Here is a 19322-nt window from a genome sequence, read left to right as displayed (position 1 = left end):
ATGACACCAGGCCCCCAGAAATGGTGTTTCATTTGTGAGACAGCCTATAATTTCTTCAGCCTATAATTCAAATGCCAGCAACAGCTAGTGATGGACCAGTGCCAGGAGCTGAGAACCTAAGCCAGGTCTCCTATGTGGGTGGCAGGGACCCAACTACTTGAGCCACATTGCTGCATCCCAAGAATCAGAGGCAAGTGCTGGGGACTGAACCCAGGCACTCCAAAGTGGGACACATGTGAACCACTTATGTGGTTCCAGAGGAGTCTCAACCACTAGACCAAATGCCCACTCTTGAGTTTCATATTGGGACCACCCTTTTTTTGGTCTCCCCACTACATCCGATTTGTGTGACAACTTTCCCAATTAATTGATGTAAAAACATTCATTGAGAACCTACAATGTGCCAAGCACTGTGCTGGGGAGTCCTTAAGTAGCAAAACTCCCTCCTCTCCTGCAGCCAACCTTCTGGTGAAGGGAGACAAACCATACACAAGTAAATGTAGCAAGTCAGATGGTGTTAAGCACTCCTGAGAAAAGTCAGCTGGGGTCGGGGAAGGAGGAACCTTCACCAAGTAGGTGATTCCTGAGCATAAGCCAAGGACACATGGGAGAACTCTAAGGGAAATGAGCACAGCTGCAATCTCACAGGCATGCTAACAGACAGAGGTCACCCAGACCACACTAAGGAGACAGTCCCCACAAGCTCTGTTCCTGGGACTTTCTAGGAATGTTTCCTGTTCTCTCTCAAAACAAACTAATGAGGATCGGGGGAGGGAAGGCCTCATTAGGAAAACGCTTCGGAATAGGATTTCCCTTGAGGTTAGCATTTTTCTTCAAATCTCTTGATGACATGTATTTTCTTCTGATCAGAGGCTTAGAGTCAACAACTGATTAAAAAAAAAAAGAAAACAGTGTCGAACATGACTCCAGATATATGGATACGCCTATCAAGGAGTCCTGTAAGGCTGATGCTCTCAGGGAAGCTGAACACCCGTGCTCCAAACCAGCCCCAGAAAGAATTGCAGAGCCCTTAGGGAGCAGACTGCAGGAATACCTCACAACACACTGGAGCACTCTGGTCAGACCAGCCAGCCTCTTCCGTGCCTTAGCAGCCCCGTAAGTACAAAAGGATGGAAAAGACTTTCCTATTCAGTAATCTCTTCTCTCCATGTTGTTCCTCCAGTCTTTCTCCAACTACTGGGATGAACTTTCTTCTTTCCGAACTTCTGGAGGTTTGTGTGTGTGTGTGTGAAGAAAACAACACCAAAAAAAATACCTATGGCTAATTTCTTTTTCTTACCTTTTTTCATTAGGGAAATGCTACTGGGCAGAGTTGGGATCATAAGGAAGATTCTTTGGTGCTTGTGCAAACACAGAGACCAGATGTGTACTCCAGAGAAGGGGGCCCAATTTCCTTTCCCAAAACAAGCTCAATTGACTTCACCTTGCTAGAGCGACAAGAATCTACCCTTTGGATTAGAATATGTCTGGGCCATCTCAGTTCTACTCACTATTCTGCCATGGTTCTGCTAGTAGGTCTAACTCCAAATCAATGAAGACAGAGACAAAGCGTTTGGGAACAGATTTGGGTTGGGTTTTGACCCAAGGGCAAGGAGTCTTCTCATTCTACTATGTCCAGGCCAGCACCAAACCAATCTCCAGTCCTCACCTTCAGGATTTAAGTAACTGTTCCCTAGAGCCTGCATCCCAAAGAACATAGTAGAAATCCAAACAAAGCTCCAAATTGCTCAATACAGTTTGTGTTCCCCTGGAATTCTCTAAGTGAAAATGCACTGGAAGAAAGGTGCTCACATCAAATTATTGTGATTTGTGAAGGGAGGCTTCCAAAGAGAGCAGCTCAGCCTGGGAGCCCATCGCACTGTAGAGTCCCAGGAAGGTGTTCTTGTCCCACTTACCTTGACCTTCTGAGTGCCATCCCTTTAGCCCAGCCCCTCAGCTGCTCCTTAGAGAGCCCAGGTTCACTACTTTCTTAAACATGATGTCATAGAATTCACATTTTGTGATGCTTTTGATCTTAAATTTTAACTCCTGTTGTTTTTCTATGCTTCGATCATGTAAGCTCTGATCATTATACAAGATGATTTTAGTTAACGTCAAATACAGAGAAACATCAGAGCAGTTTATGCCAAGGGAACTTTTAGGACGTTTAGGTGATCTAATCAGCCAACGTAAATGTGCCAAAGCTGCTTTCGAGGTTTTGAAAGTTTCCATAGCTGAGGTGCCAACATGAAATGACAAGGGAAGCCAGAGGATGAGGGACAACAGTGGGGCAAGCACTCAAGTGTGGTTTCTTTTGTTTCTCCTCATCTGAGCTAAGACTCTCTCTCATCAAGCACTACTCTCTATTTCTCAACAACAACAACAACAAAAAAATCCAACTTTAAAAATCTAGATGGACCTCCTCCACAACCCCTTCACACTACACTCCAAATTATTAAAGCATCATTCTTTGCCAAGTCTGCCTGGAAAAATAACCCGTCCTCAAATCTACCAGTAAAACCCACCTCAGATTCATGTGGTCTCTAAACCTAGAGTGGTAAAAGAGCTTTCTTCCTACAGGTGCCTGGGGAGAATGGAACCAGACTTACACAAAATAGAAAGGGAAAAACCAGACTGGCAAAATAGATAAACTAGACAGCACATTTTTTTTTTTTGGCATCTTTTTTTTTATTGTATTTTTGTTGACAATCTTTACATAGTTAATTACGGTAAAGTTCAGGGGGTATAGGGAAGTGGGTAATAGTATTATGTCCATATTGTTTCCATCATGTATCTGAGGTAAAGGGGGATATTGAGGGAGAAGCCCCACCCAGTTTCCCACCCACCCCAAGTCCTGGATGTGGGGCATGCTCTGAGATCCTTGCTCAAATGGTTGTAATAGTTCTCCAGTTACGAATCGCTGCCAGTTTCACTAGATGAGGTCGTCCACTGATTGACATAGTCCATCATAGAGTCTTCATTTGCCCAGTATTTCGCTGCCAACATATAGCTGAGGTGGTTGATTGACTTGTTCTGTCCTCTGTCTTTTCTTAGCTAGGGTTCTGAGTCCAGCAGTTCAATTGGGGAGATCTTCAAAGAAACCTTGAGGTATTCCCAGGCCAGATTCTTGTATGCTCTAGCAAGCACAGGGCCCGGCACAGTCCGTCACCACAATCAGCTGGTGGTTTCAATGCTAGGTTGGTTCTTAGACAGCACTTTTGATGATACATAGATCCATATTCTGGAACTCCCCTAAAGAATTGCCGAGTAGTACAGCTCTGTCTGCTTAATGCACAAAAAATCATTTTCATAAGGTATTTCATGACTCTGTCACTTGGCTAAGTTTCATACAGGTATTCTATGTCTGTATTGATGAAGCAATAATATATATTCAATGCATAATTTTAGAACAAACTATTTCTGTCTTTTCTCTATGTTCCAGGCACAAACACAAGAAATAGTCTTCCCAGCCACATTCAAATAAACTCGGTGCTCGTCTGAAGCTCACACAGTGAAAATCTGGTCTCCTTTCCTTATTGACACAGGAAATGTTGAACACTTTCTACCCAGCCTAAAGATCCAGGTCTATTCATTATTATTATTATCACTTTATTAGCTCTTTATCATTAACATATGAATCGATTTGTCTTACAAAGAAATCAGGGTAAAGTCTCCAGGGAATTTCTGATAGAGATTACAAACTTAAACATATTGATACTTGCTATTTGTAATGACTTGATTATCATTTTAATGATTTCTTTCCAATAGTCATTTAAATTATTTCTGTACTTAGCAGTTAAGTGGCAAATGAATGCAACTCACACTATAGGGTGAAGGGAAAATTTTCATTATCTATTCAACAATAGGAATAAACCAAATACAATACTTCCCTTCATTTTTCTAGTTCAGAAATCTAAAAATCTTTAAAGGTCCATAGACAGAGTTGTTGTTCAATAGGCAGAAATACATATTAAACATAAGTACCTTAACGATCCAATTCTCTATTACTCAATGCTGTAATAATAAACAATAAAAAATTCCTATTACGGGCTCAGCATGGTAGCCTAGTGGCTAAAGTCCTCGATTTGCACACACCCGGATCACATATAGGCACTGGTTGTAATTCCAGCAGCCTATTTCCCATCCACCTTCCTGATCGTGGCCTGGAAAAGCAGTCGAGAATGGCCCAAAGCCTTGAGACTATGCATCCATGTGGGAGACCCAAAAGAAGCTCCCGGGTTCTGGCTTTGGATCAACTCAGCTCTGGCCATTGAGGCCACTTGGGGAATGAATCAACAAATGGAAGTTCTTCCTCTCTTTCTCTCCTCCTCTCTGTATATCTGACTTTGTAATTAAAAAAAAAAAAGTCTTTTTAAAATCCTATTATACCACACCAAAAAATTTCAACCTGAAAACAAGCACCATATAAATCAATAAATCAAATGATGCATGGATGGTCCATGAAGTTTGTAATGATGAAACTAGATCTGTATGTATGATTAATGAGATGGTCCCTATTCTAAATCAACCAGAGGGACACAGAGAAACAAGATTAAGAGAAACATTCCATCAGACCAGTAAGATTTAGCAACATCCATTCAATCAGCCATTCAGAAAATGGTTACTTATTACGTTTACTTGCTAGTTGGGATGACTAATGGGGGAGACAAGAAAGCAGACAACGGCAACATAATACGAGGCATGGTCTGAAAAGTAGAAGCACAGTCCTTAGGAAACAGGGAACACTTCCTAAAGGTGAAGGTCCTCACACTGGGTCCTGGAGGAAAGTGAGCACTATTCAAATGTAGGGAGAGGGGGGAAAAAAGGCACAGAGCAGGTTCTAAGTTAAGAGTGTGCACTGGGAGAGCCTCGAGCAGACCCAGGCATCTGAACATGAACAATTTCAAGCAATGCTAAGAGTGCAATGAGATGCAAAATAAGATCCAGGTGATGACTATGTCACATGCTACAGTGAACAGATGGGATTTTAGTTGAGGTCAAAGAGGAAGCGTTGTAATGATAGCAGTGCAGGGAAACTGGAGATAATGTCTATCAGGAACTTTTCCATGCTTCTCTGCTGCTTGAGCCACCTTCACCAGATGCCCCTTTTGACTGGGATTATTGGTCCTTCCCTGACATACCATAGTCCTGTGATCCATGATGTGGCAAATCCTACTGTCCATGTCTCCCATTGGACAGGAATTTCCATTCGTCAAAAAACTAGCCAGTCCTAGGAGGCATTTTCCTACCAAGTAAATCAAGTAACCTACTGTGACATCACCCATTTGTCTAAAAATACTCTTACAAACAATTCTATTCATCTTTTAATTAGAGGTATCAGTTGTCAGCTGAAAGCATTCTCTTACAACTTTACTGAGCCAACTCCTTTTTAATATCATCACTTTTCTGCCCAGTCCACAGAAAGACATGGGAAAGACCAAAAACACATCACTGGACAACATGGTAACTGACTTCATTCTCCTGGGCTTGCCTCACCCTCCAAAACTGAGAATCCTCCTCTTCCTGGTCTTCCTCATCATCTACATCCTCACTCAGTTGGGAAACCTGCTCATTCTGCTCACCGTGTGGGCTGACCCCAAGCTCCATGCCCGCCCCATGTACATCCTGCTTGGTGTACTGTCCTTCCTGGACATGTGGCTCTCCTCCGTCATTGTTCCTCGAATGATTTTGGATTTCACTCCTGCCAGCAAGGCTGTGCCATTTGGGGGCTGTGTGGCTCAACTCTATTTCTTTCATTTCTTGGGAAGCACCCAGTGCTTCCTCTACACCTTGATGGCCTATGACAGGTACCTGGCCATATGCCAACCCCTGCGCTACCCTGTACTCATGAATGGGAGGTTGTGCACCATCCTTGTGGCAGGAGCATGGGTGGCTGGCTCCATCCATGGCTCCATCCAAGCCACCCTGACCTTCCGCCTGCCATACTGCGGACCCAATCAAATAGACTATTTTATTTGTGACATTCCTGCCGTGTTGAGACTGGCCTGTGCTGACACAACTGTCAATGAGCTAGTGACTTTTGTGGACATTGGGGTGGTGGCTGCCAGTTGCTTCATGCTCATTCTGCTCTCCTATGCCAACATAGTCCATGCCATCCTGAAGATACGCACTGCTGATGGGAGGCGCCGAGCCTTCTCCACCTGTGGCTCCCACCTCACTGTGGTCACAGTCTATTATGTCCCCTGTATCTTCATCTATCTCCGGCCAGGCTCCAAGAGTCCACTGGATGGGGCAGTGGCTGTGTTTTACACGGTTGTCACTCCCTTACTGAACCCCCTCATCTACACCCTGAGAAACCAGGATGTGAAGTCTGCTCTAAGGAGGATGGCAGCAGGTAGAGGAGCTATGAATGAGAACTAACTGCAGGGGCCAATGTTGTGACATAGTGGATTAAGCCACCACCTGCAAGGTCAGCATTACTTATGGACACAAACTTGAATCATGGCTGCTGCATCTCTGATGGGAATTCCTGCTAATTGCCTCAGAAAACAGCAGATGATGGCCCAACTGCTTGGGCCCCTGCACCCACGTGGGAGACCTAGATGAAGCCCCTGTTTCCTGACTCCTGGCTTCTGCTCAGCCCAGGCCATTGTAGCCATCTGGGCAGTAAATCACCATATAGAAGACCTCTTCCTCTGTAATTCTGTCCTTCAACTAAACAATCCAATCCTAAAAAAAAAAAAAAAAAGTAACTATAGGCTCAGGGACCCCTACATCACCAACATGATTGTTCTTTTTAGTTACTATGGTAGACTGTAAATGTTCAATGAACTGTTACTGATTTAAAGCGAGTTGAATTTAACCCTGGGAGAAACTTCTGAGCTTTTAAACTCTACCCCTTTCTTCTTAGTGCATTTGTTCAATCTTTTGTTTAGAAATAAATGAGTATATTTCATCTATTATCTCTGAATACTCTGTGAAGTAATAAAATGTCTCATCAAAGGTTGAATACAGAGGCAAGTGTTGCGGCACAGTGGGTAAGCCAACCCTCACATTGGCCCCATCCCATTAGCAAAGTGTCTGAGCCGAAGCCCCACCTCCACTTCTTATCCAGCTTCCTGCTAATGCAGACCCTGAGAGGCTGGAAGTGATGACCCTAGTACTGCCACCCAGATGAAAGAGCCAGACAGGGATGGTTCCTGGCTTTGGCCTGAGCCAGCCACAGCATTTGTGAGCATTTGGGGAGTGACTCTCTCTCTTTCTCTCTTTCTCTCTCTCTCTCTCTCTCTCTCTCTCTCTTTCTCTTTGACTGCCTTTCAAATAAAGAAAATGTTTAAAAACAGAACAAGTGTAATTTGTTTAAAAAAATGAAAAGGTTGAATAGGATCAGAATGTGCTTGCAACTTAGAATATACACCAAAAAACTTAAAAGAAAAGGGAAAAAATATTAGCCAATGCTGTTGTGAGCATAAGATATGTTATGTATAACATGATATATTTATTTTTGTTCTCCCAAAAGAAAAGTCAATCATGCTAGAATGAAAGACAAAAGCCAGCTTGAGACTGGAGTGGAAATCAAATAAATTTTCTTGGGTAATATGGGCTGATTGGAGAGCCTCCAACTGAGAAGGTCACCAAGGAGCTACGGCAATGTCAGCCCAGGCTGCAGTGTTGGTGACAAGGAAGCATGACCATAGCCGTGACAGTGAGTGGAGAAAAGTTTCCCTTCCTATGCCTGCAATTCAGGAGGTGACGGCGTGGAGGGAACCAGCCCAGGGCACTGAGACAGACAGGGTAAAACACCATCCTGACACCATCACCCTGGCAGCACAAGACTTCTCTACCCAAACTCTTAGATTTTTTTCTCTGCTAGAGAATGCAGTAATTATACTGACCTTCAAGAACCCAGAAACCCTTGGCTCCTTGGATTGACCATGGGGCAGGGGTATGTGGAGAAATAAGAATATTTTCAAAGCAATTACAGGGAAATTTCAACAGCTGCCACATATTTCATCTCACAAGGTGACATGAGCCATCAATTCCTTAGACTGATTCCAGACATAGAAGGAAACAGCCCTGTATTCCTCTAACCTTTTGTTTATCTTTGAAAACAAGAAACACATGTATACATCCTGATGTGCTCTTCTGTTTTCACATCTGCAAACAGGACCTTTCCCCCAGACACTGGGAGTATCCATATTCTGGGAAGACTGGACCAGTACTGCTAGAAGGACTAGGATAAAGATGTTACTGTAGGTATAAATAAGAAAGAAGGAATTCCTGTTTAGCTGCTGGTGGCCTAAATTAGCTTTTCAGGTCTTCAACAAGATAACTGCATTAAAACTCAGGATATGTTAATGAGGTACTTCATCTCCTGCTGCAACACATCAAGCAAGTCGCCTGCTGCAACACATCAAGCAATTCTATTCTTGAGCATAGAATCTACCAAGCCTCCACACAGAATCAAGTGAAAACAGAAAAATCCCATCCGTACAAATCCTGGAGGATTGTGAAGGGAAAAGAATGGAAACAGAGGGAGAGCAAGGAAGGAGATTGGCTATAGACCAGGGTTTGAGTTTTTCCAAATTTGAAACCAAACCTAAAGTGTAGCAAATCAAAGTCAAGAGGGATAACAGTGTGGGTCATGGGGTACAGCTTGAGAGACTGTCAATCCTTAGGATAACTGAAGCTGTCAGTTTAAGGTACAAAGGGACATAAGTACAGAAAACTGGTTTTCCAGAAATTGGAAATAAGGAAATCAGATGTGCCTGTATACTTTCTCAGGAAGACAGAGAGGCCTGGGGACAGACAGTATTGCAGCTGAAGTCAAGGCAGAGTCACCACTACAGCGTGCAGTGGCTTCTGGACCAGAGGCTAAACTAGGAGTAGGCACTGGCTGGATTCCAGCTAGTTGGATGCTGGTAAAAGCTGAAAAATTCTTAAAAAAAAAAAAAAAAAACTGAAGAATATGCATTGTGGCAAACCAGGTAAGTATCCCATACGGGTGCTGATTCATATCCTGGCTGCTCCAACTCCTGGCTGATCAACTCCTGGCTAACAACCTGGGAAAGTTGCCCGAATGTTTGGTCTCACATCATCCATGTGGGAGACTCAGATGAAATTTCTTGTTCTGGCTTCAGCATGGACCAGAACTGGTCATTGTGACCATCTGAGGAAGGAACCAGTGGATGGATTGTATGTCTCTATTTCTCTCTCTTTTTAACTCTGACTTTCAAAACAAATAAATTTTAAAGTCTTTTCTCTCTGTGTAACTCTCTCACCTGTACATAAATAAAGGTTTAATAAATTAATTAATATTAAATAAATAAATAAGCATAACTATATTTACTCAACTAAGCTAAATTTGCGGGAACTTTTTCCTCTCATTATCCAGAGAGGATGGGACACATAAAGGAAGTTAGCTCAATTGTTGAAAATCAGGACCTTTTCAATGCACCTGTTTGTGTAATATGGGTAAAGCGTATGATTTCCACATCACTCCAAAGAAGCCAATCACAGAAAGTAGAGGACACCTAAACAAATCATCAGGCTCATTTTCTAGGCATGTAGAAATGACTTCCTCATGCTGTCAAAGCAAAAATTAACGAGGACCTAGGGAGCATAGCTCTCATGTGGGAAAAAGTTCCCGGGTAGAACTCTCAGGAGGTGGTTAGTTTTCTTCAAATCCCTTGACAGTGCTTCTATAAACTGGATCAGGGGAATCACAACCTTTCAAGATCTGCAACAGAGAAGTCATATTGCCTGAATAGCCTCTAAGAAGCAGAGAACTCATCAATTCTTCAACCAGCCCATGAGCTGAGCCCCTGGGAAGTTTAATTCTACCATCCAGCAGCAATCTGGCACTGCATTACCACAAGCCAAGGGGGATCTTCTGAAGGACGCTTTCCTCCTCACCTTCTGGAATCTCTCACCTGAGGGCGGAACATCCTCTGAGATGCTGATCCTGTGACTGTGAGTTCACAAAGAAAAATGTACCTGATTCTGGGTCCATACACAATAGGGGCAAATGTATGATTCCCATACCTCAAATGTTTTAGCAATTTGACCAAAAACACTGTTTAGTTGATCTTTTTTACCCATTGCCTTCCTCAACTCATCCTCTATTCCCAGAGCGAACATGTTGGGCATATTAATTTTAAATTAATGTGACCTTTCTCCAGACTTGGAGACTTTCTTCTTCACATTAAGAAGAATTTTGAACACCTGTGACTTCTCTTATAGCTTTTTTCTATGTGAGGGAGGTGACAAATTCAGGAGCTGTCCCAGATTGACCACTGCTCTCTCTGTAATAAGACCCTTTCTTCCCCAGTGATGAGCATAAAGGCTGAGCCTACTTGAAGGCTGGTCAGTCTTCATTTCAATTGTCTTTTTTTAAAGATTTGTTTATTCTTTATTTTTTATTGGAAAATCAGATTTGCAGAGGAGAGACAGAGAGAAAGATCTTCCATCTGCTGGTTCACTTCCCAAGTGGCTGCAACAGCCAGAGTTGAACTGATCTGAAACCAGGAGCCAGGAACTTCTTCTGGGTCTCCCACACAGGTACAGGGTCCTACGGCTTTGGGTCACCCTTGACTGCTTTCCCAGACCACAACCAGGGAGCTGGAAGGGAAGTGGAATAGCCAGGATATGAATCAGTGCCCATATACTATCCTGGCACATGCGAGGTGAGCACTTTAGTCACTAGGCTATCCCGCCAGGCCCTCAAGTTTCTTTTCTTAAGCACATACTTTTTCTTCTAACTTGGATTGCAAGAATACTTAACTGGGATAATTCAAAAAAGAACATGTGAATTCTGTCTCTGCCCAAGATGCAAATCTGGCTAATGCTGCTTGTCCTGCCTTTCTAAGGCTACTTAATGAACTAAAAGAACTAGAATCCAAGGCTGGCTTTGAAAGCAAGCAAGCATGAAGAACACAACATTGGCTCATTCCTCAGCCCTCTACGCTGGGTGATTCATATCTGTGCTAAATGGGGTTGACTCCAACCCTTAGGTGTCCTCTACAAATCCCCAGCTCCATGCATACATGCCAGTTAGAGGCCAAATCTCCTCTGTTACACTCTCTCATTTTTTACGAAGTGAGAAGCATCACCTGTGAAGGGCTCAAAGTGAATGCACCTCCTTGGTAAAGGGAACACAACAAACACACCACTGAATTCCCATCTGACCCTCCCTTACCCCGCCTCTCTATTCTACCCTCATCCACTCTGTCCCCAGGAGCATCTCCCTTGAATTTTTGCTGCTAAATCCATTGCATCTAATTATTCTCCATTTTAAACGTTGATTCTATTTGTGATGCCACTGGCTTTGTATTATCCTTACTCATATAATTTTAACATAATACAATCAATGCAATTTTAATTTGATTATATTACAACTGATGTGTAAGAGGAGCTTTATCAGTACTAAATAGTATTTAAAGCAGAAAGCTTCAAAACTTATGTCAAATAACCCAAGATGTGAATACTTAAATCTTTTTAATTGATGAATCTAAATTTGTTTCACTGCTCAATTTATATAGCTGAAACCTCCAAAAATTCTGGTCAGGTGCAGGATTAACAGTGAGAATAGGTTTGTGAGAATCCCAAGTATGGAAGGCAGATAAAGCCCATTAAAGCAAAGGCGTAATTCAAGTTCCACTCCTATAATTATCAATGCAGTTCTAATCCATATAACAAAAAGTAAGAAATAGTTTAGGCTATTCAATGTAACTAACTTTCTGGAGCAAATGGAAGGCATACATGAAGTTTTGGGCTTCATACGCACTGAGTATAGTCTCACACTGATTTAAATGGGAAGCTAATCCGTTGTCCTGCTATCGTGATGAAGAGGCACAAAAGCATGACAAACGTGATCAAACAAGAATGACACAGGGTAAATAGGAGTTCACATAACCACAAAGTTGGCCAATTAGAAAACATGTATTTTCAAATCTTTTATTTATTTTCATGCAATTTGAACTGCAGAGAAACAATACACACTCTAAGAGAAAAAGAGAAAGGGTGACATGAACATCAAGAGAGATCTGTCCATCAATCACTCCCCCAAATACCTGCAATAGCCAGGCTAGGTAAAGTAGAAACCAGGAGCCCACCATTCCACCTAGGCTTTCCACAGGAGTGATAGAGACCTAAACGCTTGAACCGTCATCTGTGAACTACCAGAGTACATACAAGAAAGAAACTGGAACCAGAAGCAAAAACAGGAATCAAATCAGGCATTCCAATATGGCATGCTGGCATCCCAAGAAGTAGCTTAACCACTGTGCCAAATGCTTTCCATCAATGTGCCCCAATAATCTGACTCTTACCAAGTACTGAGACAGTGGCTATGGATGCAGCACAGAACAAAGTAGACTTGGTCATATCTTTGGAACATCTTAAACTCTAGTAGAAGAAATAAACATGTAAGAAACAGCTCCATTGTAGCAAATAGCAACCACCTCTTACAACGCGCAAGTCCTATTTCCCAGGACATTGTCTTCTAGGGGAGGAGAACAATTTCTGAGTCAGGTGACACGCAAAGTGAATCTCGAGGCAAGACCATGTGTGAATGTGATGGAGTTCGCCCACAGGTCCAGAAGGGAGGAGGACATGGAGCTCTAAGAAACTGAAAGATGGAAATCTGTAGCAGCTTGCAAGGGCCACATCATAAAAAGTTCTTGTAGAGCACAGGACAAGGCATTCCAAGGATAGTAAACCAAAGCGCAATTACACCACTAGTGATGGTGGAGAAATTGCTCAACCTACTCAGTATTACAAATACCCATTTCTCCAAGGCATCTCCTTTGGGGCGTAGACCATACACACTCACACTGTTGTGTAGACACCCTGTGCCCTGGTTTCCCAGCACTTGGGTAGTGCCTTCCACTGAACAAACACCTCAGCACAGCTCAGAACTAACAAGTCTCTGAGAATTTTCCTGCCAAGCAAACTAAGATGTAAGATGACAAATTATTTCTATTCCGTTTGCCTTCTAGATGTTGATCGTCACTAAGAGGTGTTCTCTGGTGCCTTCAGTGTGAGTCATTTCCATGGTCTGACTTCACCACTCTTCTGCAGAGACTACAGAAGGACATGGGAAAGACCAAAAACACATCACTGGACAACATGGTAACTGACTTCATTCTCCTGGGCTTGCCTCACCCTCCAAAACTGAGAATCCTCCTCTTCCTGGTCTTCCTCATCATCTACATCCTCACTCAGTTGGGAAACCTGCTCATTCTGCTCACCGTGTGGGCTGACCCCAAGCTCCATGCCCGCCCCATGTACATTCTGCTCGGTGTACTGTCCTTACTGGACATGTGGCTCTCCTCCGTCATTGTTCCTCGAATTTTTCTAAACTTCACTCCTGCCAGCAAGGCTGTGCCATTTGGGGGCTGTGTGGCTCAACTCTATTTCTTTCATTTCTTGGGAAGTACCCAGTGCTTCCTCTACACCTTGATGGCCTATGACAGGTACCTGGCCATATGCCAACCCCTGCGCTACCCTGTACTCATGAATGGGAGGTTGTGCACCATCCTTGTGGCAGGAGCATGGGTGGCTGGCTCCATCCATGGCTCCATCCAAGCCACCCTGACCTTCCGCCTGCCATACTGTGGACCCAATCAGGTAGATTATTTTTTCTGTGACATTCCTGCCGTGTTGAGACTGGCCTGTGCTGACACAACTGTCAATGAGCTAGTGACTTTTGTGGACATTGGGGTGGTGGCTGCCAGTTGCTTCATGCTCATTCTGCTCTCCTATGCCAACATAGTCCATGCCATCCTGAAGATACGCACTGCTGATGGGAGGCGCCGAGCCTTCTCCACCTGTGGCTCCCACCTCACTGTGGTCACAGTCTATTATGTCCCCTGTATCTTCATCTATCTCCGGCCAGGCTCCAAGAGTCCACTGGATGGGGCAGTGGCTGTGTTTTACACGGTTGTCACTCCCTTACTGAACCCCCTCATCTACACCCTGAGAAACCAGGATGTGAAGTCTGCTCTAAGGAGGATGGCAGCAGGTAGAGGAGCTGTGAATGAGAAAAAGTAACACTAGGCTCAGGGAAACGCTGCATCACCATTCTTTTCACATCCAGCTAGCAAAGGCTGCTTTACGTGGAAATGAATGGTATTCTACTAAGAAGAAGCTTGTGGCGTTACAATCAGTCTCAATTGTACAAAACCATTTTATACTTTCTGCTGCATATCTGAGCAGGAACTATGTCTTGTGCCCATGTTAACCATGAAAAGTGAATGTTTTACCTAATAATGGGGGATTTCCCCACCAAATTTGGGAGAAACTAGCATAGTGGGACAGCAATGCCCTTCCTTCATTTGCTTCCCTCTGGGTTTCCCAAGCCTCTTTGCAATCAAGATTGCTTTGCTCGTGCCAGGGTATTTACCCTGAGTGTTACTATTTAGTCCTCCCCTGCATTTGATTTGAGTCATCAATTATTCGTGTCTCCTTCCACCCTCTCACTTTCAACTTGCAGTTAGCAACTCTCACCATCACACCACCAATCTAATGCAAATATATCTTATCTCCTAACATTTCTACCTCTCTCTTCTCTCCCAGATCCATTAATTTATTTGCCATTCCTTGAACACTCTCCATACTTTCTTCCCGCTGAGGTTTTGATTAAGATAGTCTCCAGGGATCAGCACTGTTTGTAACAATGGCACTTGTTCTGCTTCCAATCCAGTTCCCTGATCATGCACTTGGAAAGAGAGCAGAAGACAGCCCAACTCCTTGGGCCTCTGCTGCCCATGTGGCAAAATGGGATGGAGTTCTGACCCAGTCCTAGTGCAGTCCTACTTGGTGCAGTCTGGTTTCCTGCTAATGTGCCTGGGAAAACAGTGGATGGTCCAAATCCTTTCGTATCTGCAAAGTACATGGGAAACCAGGATGAAGTTTTTCTCCTAGCTTCAACGTGACTCAGCTCCTCTCTATTTCTATCTCCTCTTTCTGTTGCTCTGCCTTTGGATAAATAATCAAATCTTTAAAAACAATCATGAACCCAAACTTGTATATTACTTCCCTTCACAAAGTACCTGTGCGTGCGCACACGCACACACCACACACACACACACACATTCTGATTGCCATATACAAGAGTAGGCCCTTAAAATTAACAATTTCCTTTCTGAAACATATTTCAAGTAAAATTTCTTCCATTCCCTAATTCCTTCCTTTTCTTTTTCTTTCTTTCATCCACATTAAGAAAATGTTCACCTTCTGAGCAATGCCTCAGCTAGCATCATCAAGAAACTGATTAGGTGCTTCTAGCCACTGGGAGGCTATTTGGTCATCACATTGTGGAGAGACAATAAAGAAAGTCTTTACTTGGGTCACCTAGATCTTTTCTGGTAAATATCCCTACATTTAAACCAAGTGTTCTCTTACCAAATTCTCATGTCTATAAGAGAAATATGATGAATGGAATGAGAAGAACACACATTTTAGAGTCACACTTCTGAATCTCTGTTCTGCCTCGTCCTAAATATGTAGCTTTGTCTTACACAAGCACTAAGTTTATTGGTCTCATCTGTAAAATAAGGAAGTTTCCATGTTCCTTGGTATTTTTAGAAAAGGATTGGGGGGGGGGGAGACCAAAAAAAAGGATTGAATAAATTTACATTGTAATGATCCCAAAGACATCAGGCATTCACTAAACAATAATAAACATCTTCATCTTGATCATAGTAGTGGTATGCATAGTAAAAATACCGAAAAATTCTAAAACAGGATACCACAAATTTGAGAGTAAGAGCTGAGATCGCCAGGGAAACCAGAAAACCTTGCTCTGATATTAAAAAAAAAAAAAAAAAGTTTGGGTCCAGCACATTTTAGTGCTTACATTCTGAGTCAGAGCACTGGTTCAAGTCTCGAAATCTGCTTCTAATCCAGTTTTTTGATAATGTGTTTGGGGAGGCAGCCAAAGATGGCCCAGGTATTTGGGCTCTCATCTTCCTTGTGGGATACACAGATGGAGTCCCTGGTTCCTGGACTTTCTCTGTCCCAGACCTCACTGTTGTGCCTATTTGAGGAGTAAACTAGTGAATGGACAATTTCTCTAATTCTGTCCCTCTTTTGTTTATTGTTCTGCCTTTTACATGAACAAATAAATCTGAAAGAGAATGGTCCCAATTTCCTACAGGAGGCAAAAGCAAGCATTGTGCTGGAAGTGACAAACCAAACCAATGAAATACATCTTAAAGTGTGGTTTATATGGTAGATGCTGTGGCAAAGCAGGTTAAGGGTCTTCCTGCAGCACTGGCATCCCATTTGAGCTCTGCTTCCCTGTATCGTGCCTGAGAAGGCAGCAGAGGACGGCCCATGTCTTTGGACTCCAGCATGCATGGGGAGGACCTAGATAGAGTTCCTGATTCCTGCCTCAGCCTGGCCCTGACCTGATTGTTGCAAGAATTTGGGGTCTGAACCAGAAAATGGGAGATTTTGTTTATTCTCTCTCTCCTTCTCTCTCACACATACACACACACACACACACACACACAACACAAAGTAATCAAATCTTTAATATACATGTATATATCAGATTATAATAGAATTGAATAACCTTTAATGTCCTTCTGACCCTGGGAATCTGTTCTACTTGGTCTATGAGGATCTAGCTTGTGTATTTTACAAAATACGAATGTATCAATAAGAAAGCATCTCTTGGCACAGCAGTTAGACACCAACTAGGAGCCTGGCAGGGTAGCCTAGTGGCTAAAGTCCTCACCTTGCATGCGCCAGGATCTTATATGTGCACCAATTCATATTCTGGCTGCTCTACTTCTCTTCCAGCTCCCTGTTTGTGGCCTGGGAAGGCAGTGGAGGACAGCCGAAAGCCTTGGGACCCTGCAACTGCATGAGAGGACCAGAGGATGCTCCTTGATCCTGATTTGGATCGGCTCAGCTCTGGCTGTTGCAGCAACTTGAAGAATGAACCCCCTTTAGGCCTTGTAACTTTTTACCCTAAACAACAATGTAAAGATCGTCAAAATATTATAATAAAAAATTATAACATGTGAAAAAAAGAGTGAACCTGCGGATGAAAGATGTTTTTGTCTCTCCTCTGTAAGTCTGACTTTCCAATTAATTAATTAATTAGTTTTTTTTTAAAGACACCATTTGGGGTGACCACATCCTATTTCAGAGAGTTTGATTCAAGTACTCTCTCCCTTTCTCTGACTTTAAAAATAAAAAACAGCTCTCTGGGCCTGGCAAGATAGCAGAGTGGTTAAAGTCCTTGCCTTGCATGCACCAGGATCCCATATGGTCGTCGATTCTAATCCCGGTAGCCCTGCTTCCCATCCAGCTCCCTGCTTGTAGCCTGGGACATCAGTTGAGGGCGACACAAATCCTTAGGACCCTGCACCCGCTTGGGAGACCCGGAAGAGCTCCTGGCTCCTAGCTTCGGATTGGCTACACTCCAGCCATTGCGCTCACTTTGGGAGTGAACCATCAGATGGAAGATCTTCCTCTCTGTCTCTCCTCCTCTCTGTATATCTGCCTTTCCAATAAAAATAAATAAATCTTTAAAAAATAATAATAAAATAAAATAAAAACAGCTCTCTAAAAGAAAAAAAGAAAGAAAACATCTCTTGACACACAGAAATCCCATTAGCTTTTCCCCTTTTCTTACAAGTTTGTTTTGGGAGAGAAAGAAACCCACTGATCTGAAGTTATCCAGATCCTGACTTAATCCCACCAGATGTCACAAAAGTGGAAGGAAAAAAAAGCTGTAAACGAACGGAGTCTCCCAGGAAGCGAACTGTGCATGCTGGTCTTATCGCAGGGGTGCGATTACAATATTCCCAAAGCTCAAGGTCTCACACATACAGTTGGCTCTGGGGAAAACCAAGGAAGTAAAAAGGAGGAAGAGATCAACATGAGTGCTTACCATCAGTAGAAGCTGCAACTCGGTTCCCTTTTCTTAAGAAAACCAGAGGAGAATTTCTAGGAGTAACCAGACAAGTACAGTCAAGTGTCCAACAATTGGATCTGCTACATTGGTCCAGTCAGAATTGATTAGTCAGATCTTCAGCCACAAGTGCTCCTCAACAGCTCCTGCTGGCTCTGTGAGCTATCAAAATCTCCCCCCACAGATTTGGATTCCTTCTTTCAAATTACAAAAAAATCTTCAGAGGATGCTGGCATCTGCAGGTAAGGGTGAATTTCTCTCCCCCATGTAGCACAGACCACTGCCCCAATCCCACTTTCCAGAGTTCAACATCATCTGTAGGGCGTGATCACTAATGAGAAGAGGTGCTGAAAAGAGAAACATGCCTCACAGACACAGTTTCAGATACAAGTTGATGTTGGGTCCACATACTACATAAGAGATTTTTCCACTCTCAGTCATTTTACTTTCAGTATCTTTGTAATACAAATATTCAATAAGATTCTCTGCTCTCACAGAAATTGTTTTGATTGTTTTGAAAAGGCTCTTAGCCTTTTCATAGCAGGGTGACACTGGCTCTCCAGCACATTCATTCCCTCCAAAGTTATTCATCAGAAGTTCACTCACTGCCTGGCTTTAACACTTAACCAGAAATGAAAAACATCTTAGTGTTCTGCCATGGTTCTGCTTTTGCTCCATCCTTGCTTGGTCCTTGCCAGATTCCCTCTCCCTAGAAAATAAATTCTTGGCCCAAAATTGGAAAACTATATCTGACTAAAGCTGTGATTTGATTTGTATGTTAGAATAAACAATCTGCTGTTAGTAAAAGTTTCATATTTTAATGGGAACTGTTACAAACTCTTCTTATGTGATCATATATGAATATGTTTTTTGTTTCAACATTACTCATCCTTACATTTAGCTCATTTTGTTTATTTTTTAAATCATTCATTTTTATTGGAAAGATCAGATTTACAAAGAGAAGGAGAGATACAAAGATCTTCCATACACTGGTTCACTCCCCAAATGGTCACAGTGTTTGAAGCCAGGAGAGTCTTCTGGGTCTCCCACATACATGCAGGGTCCCAAGGCTTTAGGTCATCCTCTGCTGCCTTCCTAAGCCACAAGCAGACACCTAGATGGGAAGTGGAGCAGCCAGGACATGAACCAGTGCCCATATGGGAACCTAACACTTGAGGGGGGAGAATTAGCCAATTGCGTCATTGCACCAGGCCCAGATCATTTTCAGCTTTACATATCCTACCGTAAAATTTAGAAAATTGCAATAGATTACATTTGTTTTACAAATATTTGAGATGAATTTTATTTTTTTAAAAAAAAAAAAAAGGAAAGAAAAGAAAAAGAAAGTGGGGCCCTGCATGATGGCTCAATGGTGAAAGGGTGCCAAGATTCAATATGGATGTTGATTTGCGTCCTGGCTGCTCCACTTCCT

General features: G+C 42.9%; 2 protein-coding genes across 2 annotated transcripts; both read left to right on the top strand.

Annotated features, from left to right (window-relative positions):
• Nucleotides 1–5417: 5417 nt before the first annotated feature.
• LOC131480480 (olfactory receptor 10G2) lies at nt 5418–6381 on the top strand. Its single transcript, XM_058665397.1, has one exon. The coding sequence runs from the start codon at nt 5428–5430 to the stop codon at nt 6379–6381; it is 954 nt and encodes a 317-aa protein (XP_058521380.1). The 5' UTR covers nt 5418–5427.
• Nucleotides 6382–13008: 6627 nt separating this feature from the next.
• On the top strand, nt 13009–14014 carry LOC101535763 (olfactory receptor 10G2). Its single transcript, XM_004584671.2, has one exon. The coding sequence runs from the start codon at nt 13057–13059 to the stop codon at nt 14011–14013; it is 957 nt and encodes a 318-aa protein (XP_004584728.2). The 5' UTR covers nt 13009–13056; the 3' UTR covers nt 14014.
• The last annotated feature ends 5308 nt before the right edge of the window (nt 14015–19322 follow it).

This window comes from Ochotona princeps, chromosome 6 (assembly GCF_030435755.1).
Source record: "Ochotona princeps isolate mOchPri1 chromosome 6, mOchPri1.hap1, whole genome shotgun sequence".
Taxonomy (NCBI): domain Eukaryota; kingdom Metazoa; phylum Chordata; class Mammalia; order Lagomorpha; family Ochotonidae; genus Ochotona; species Ochotona princeps.
Note: the sequence above shows the minus strand (reverse complement) of the source record. Positions and strands in the feature narration are given on the sequence as shown.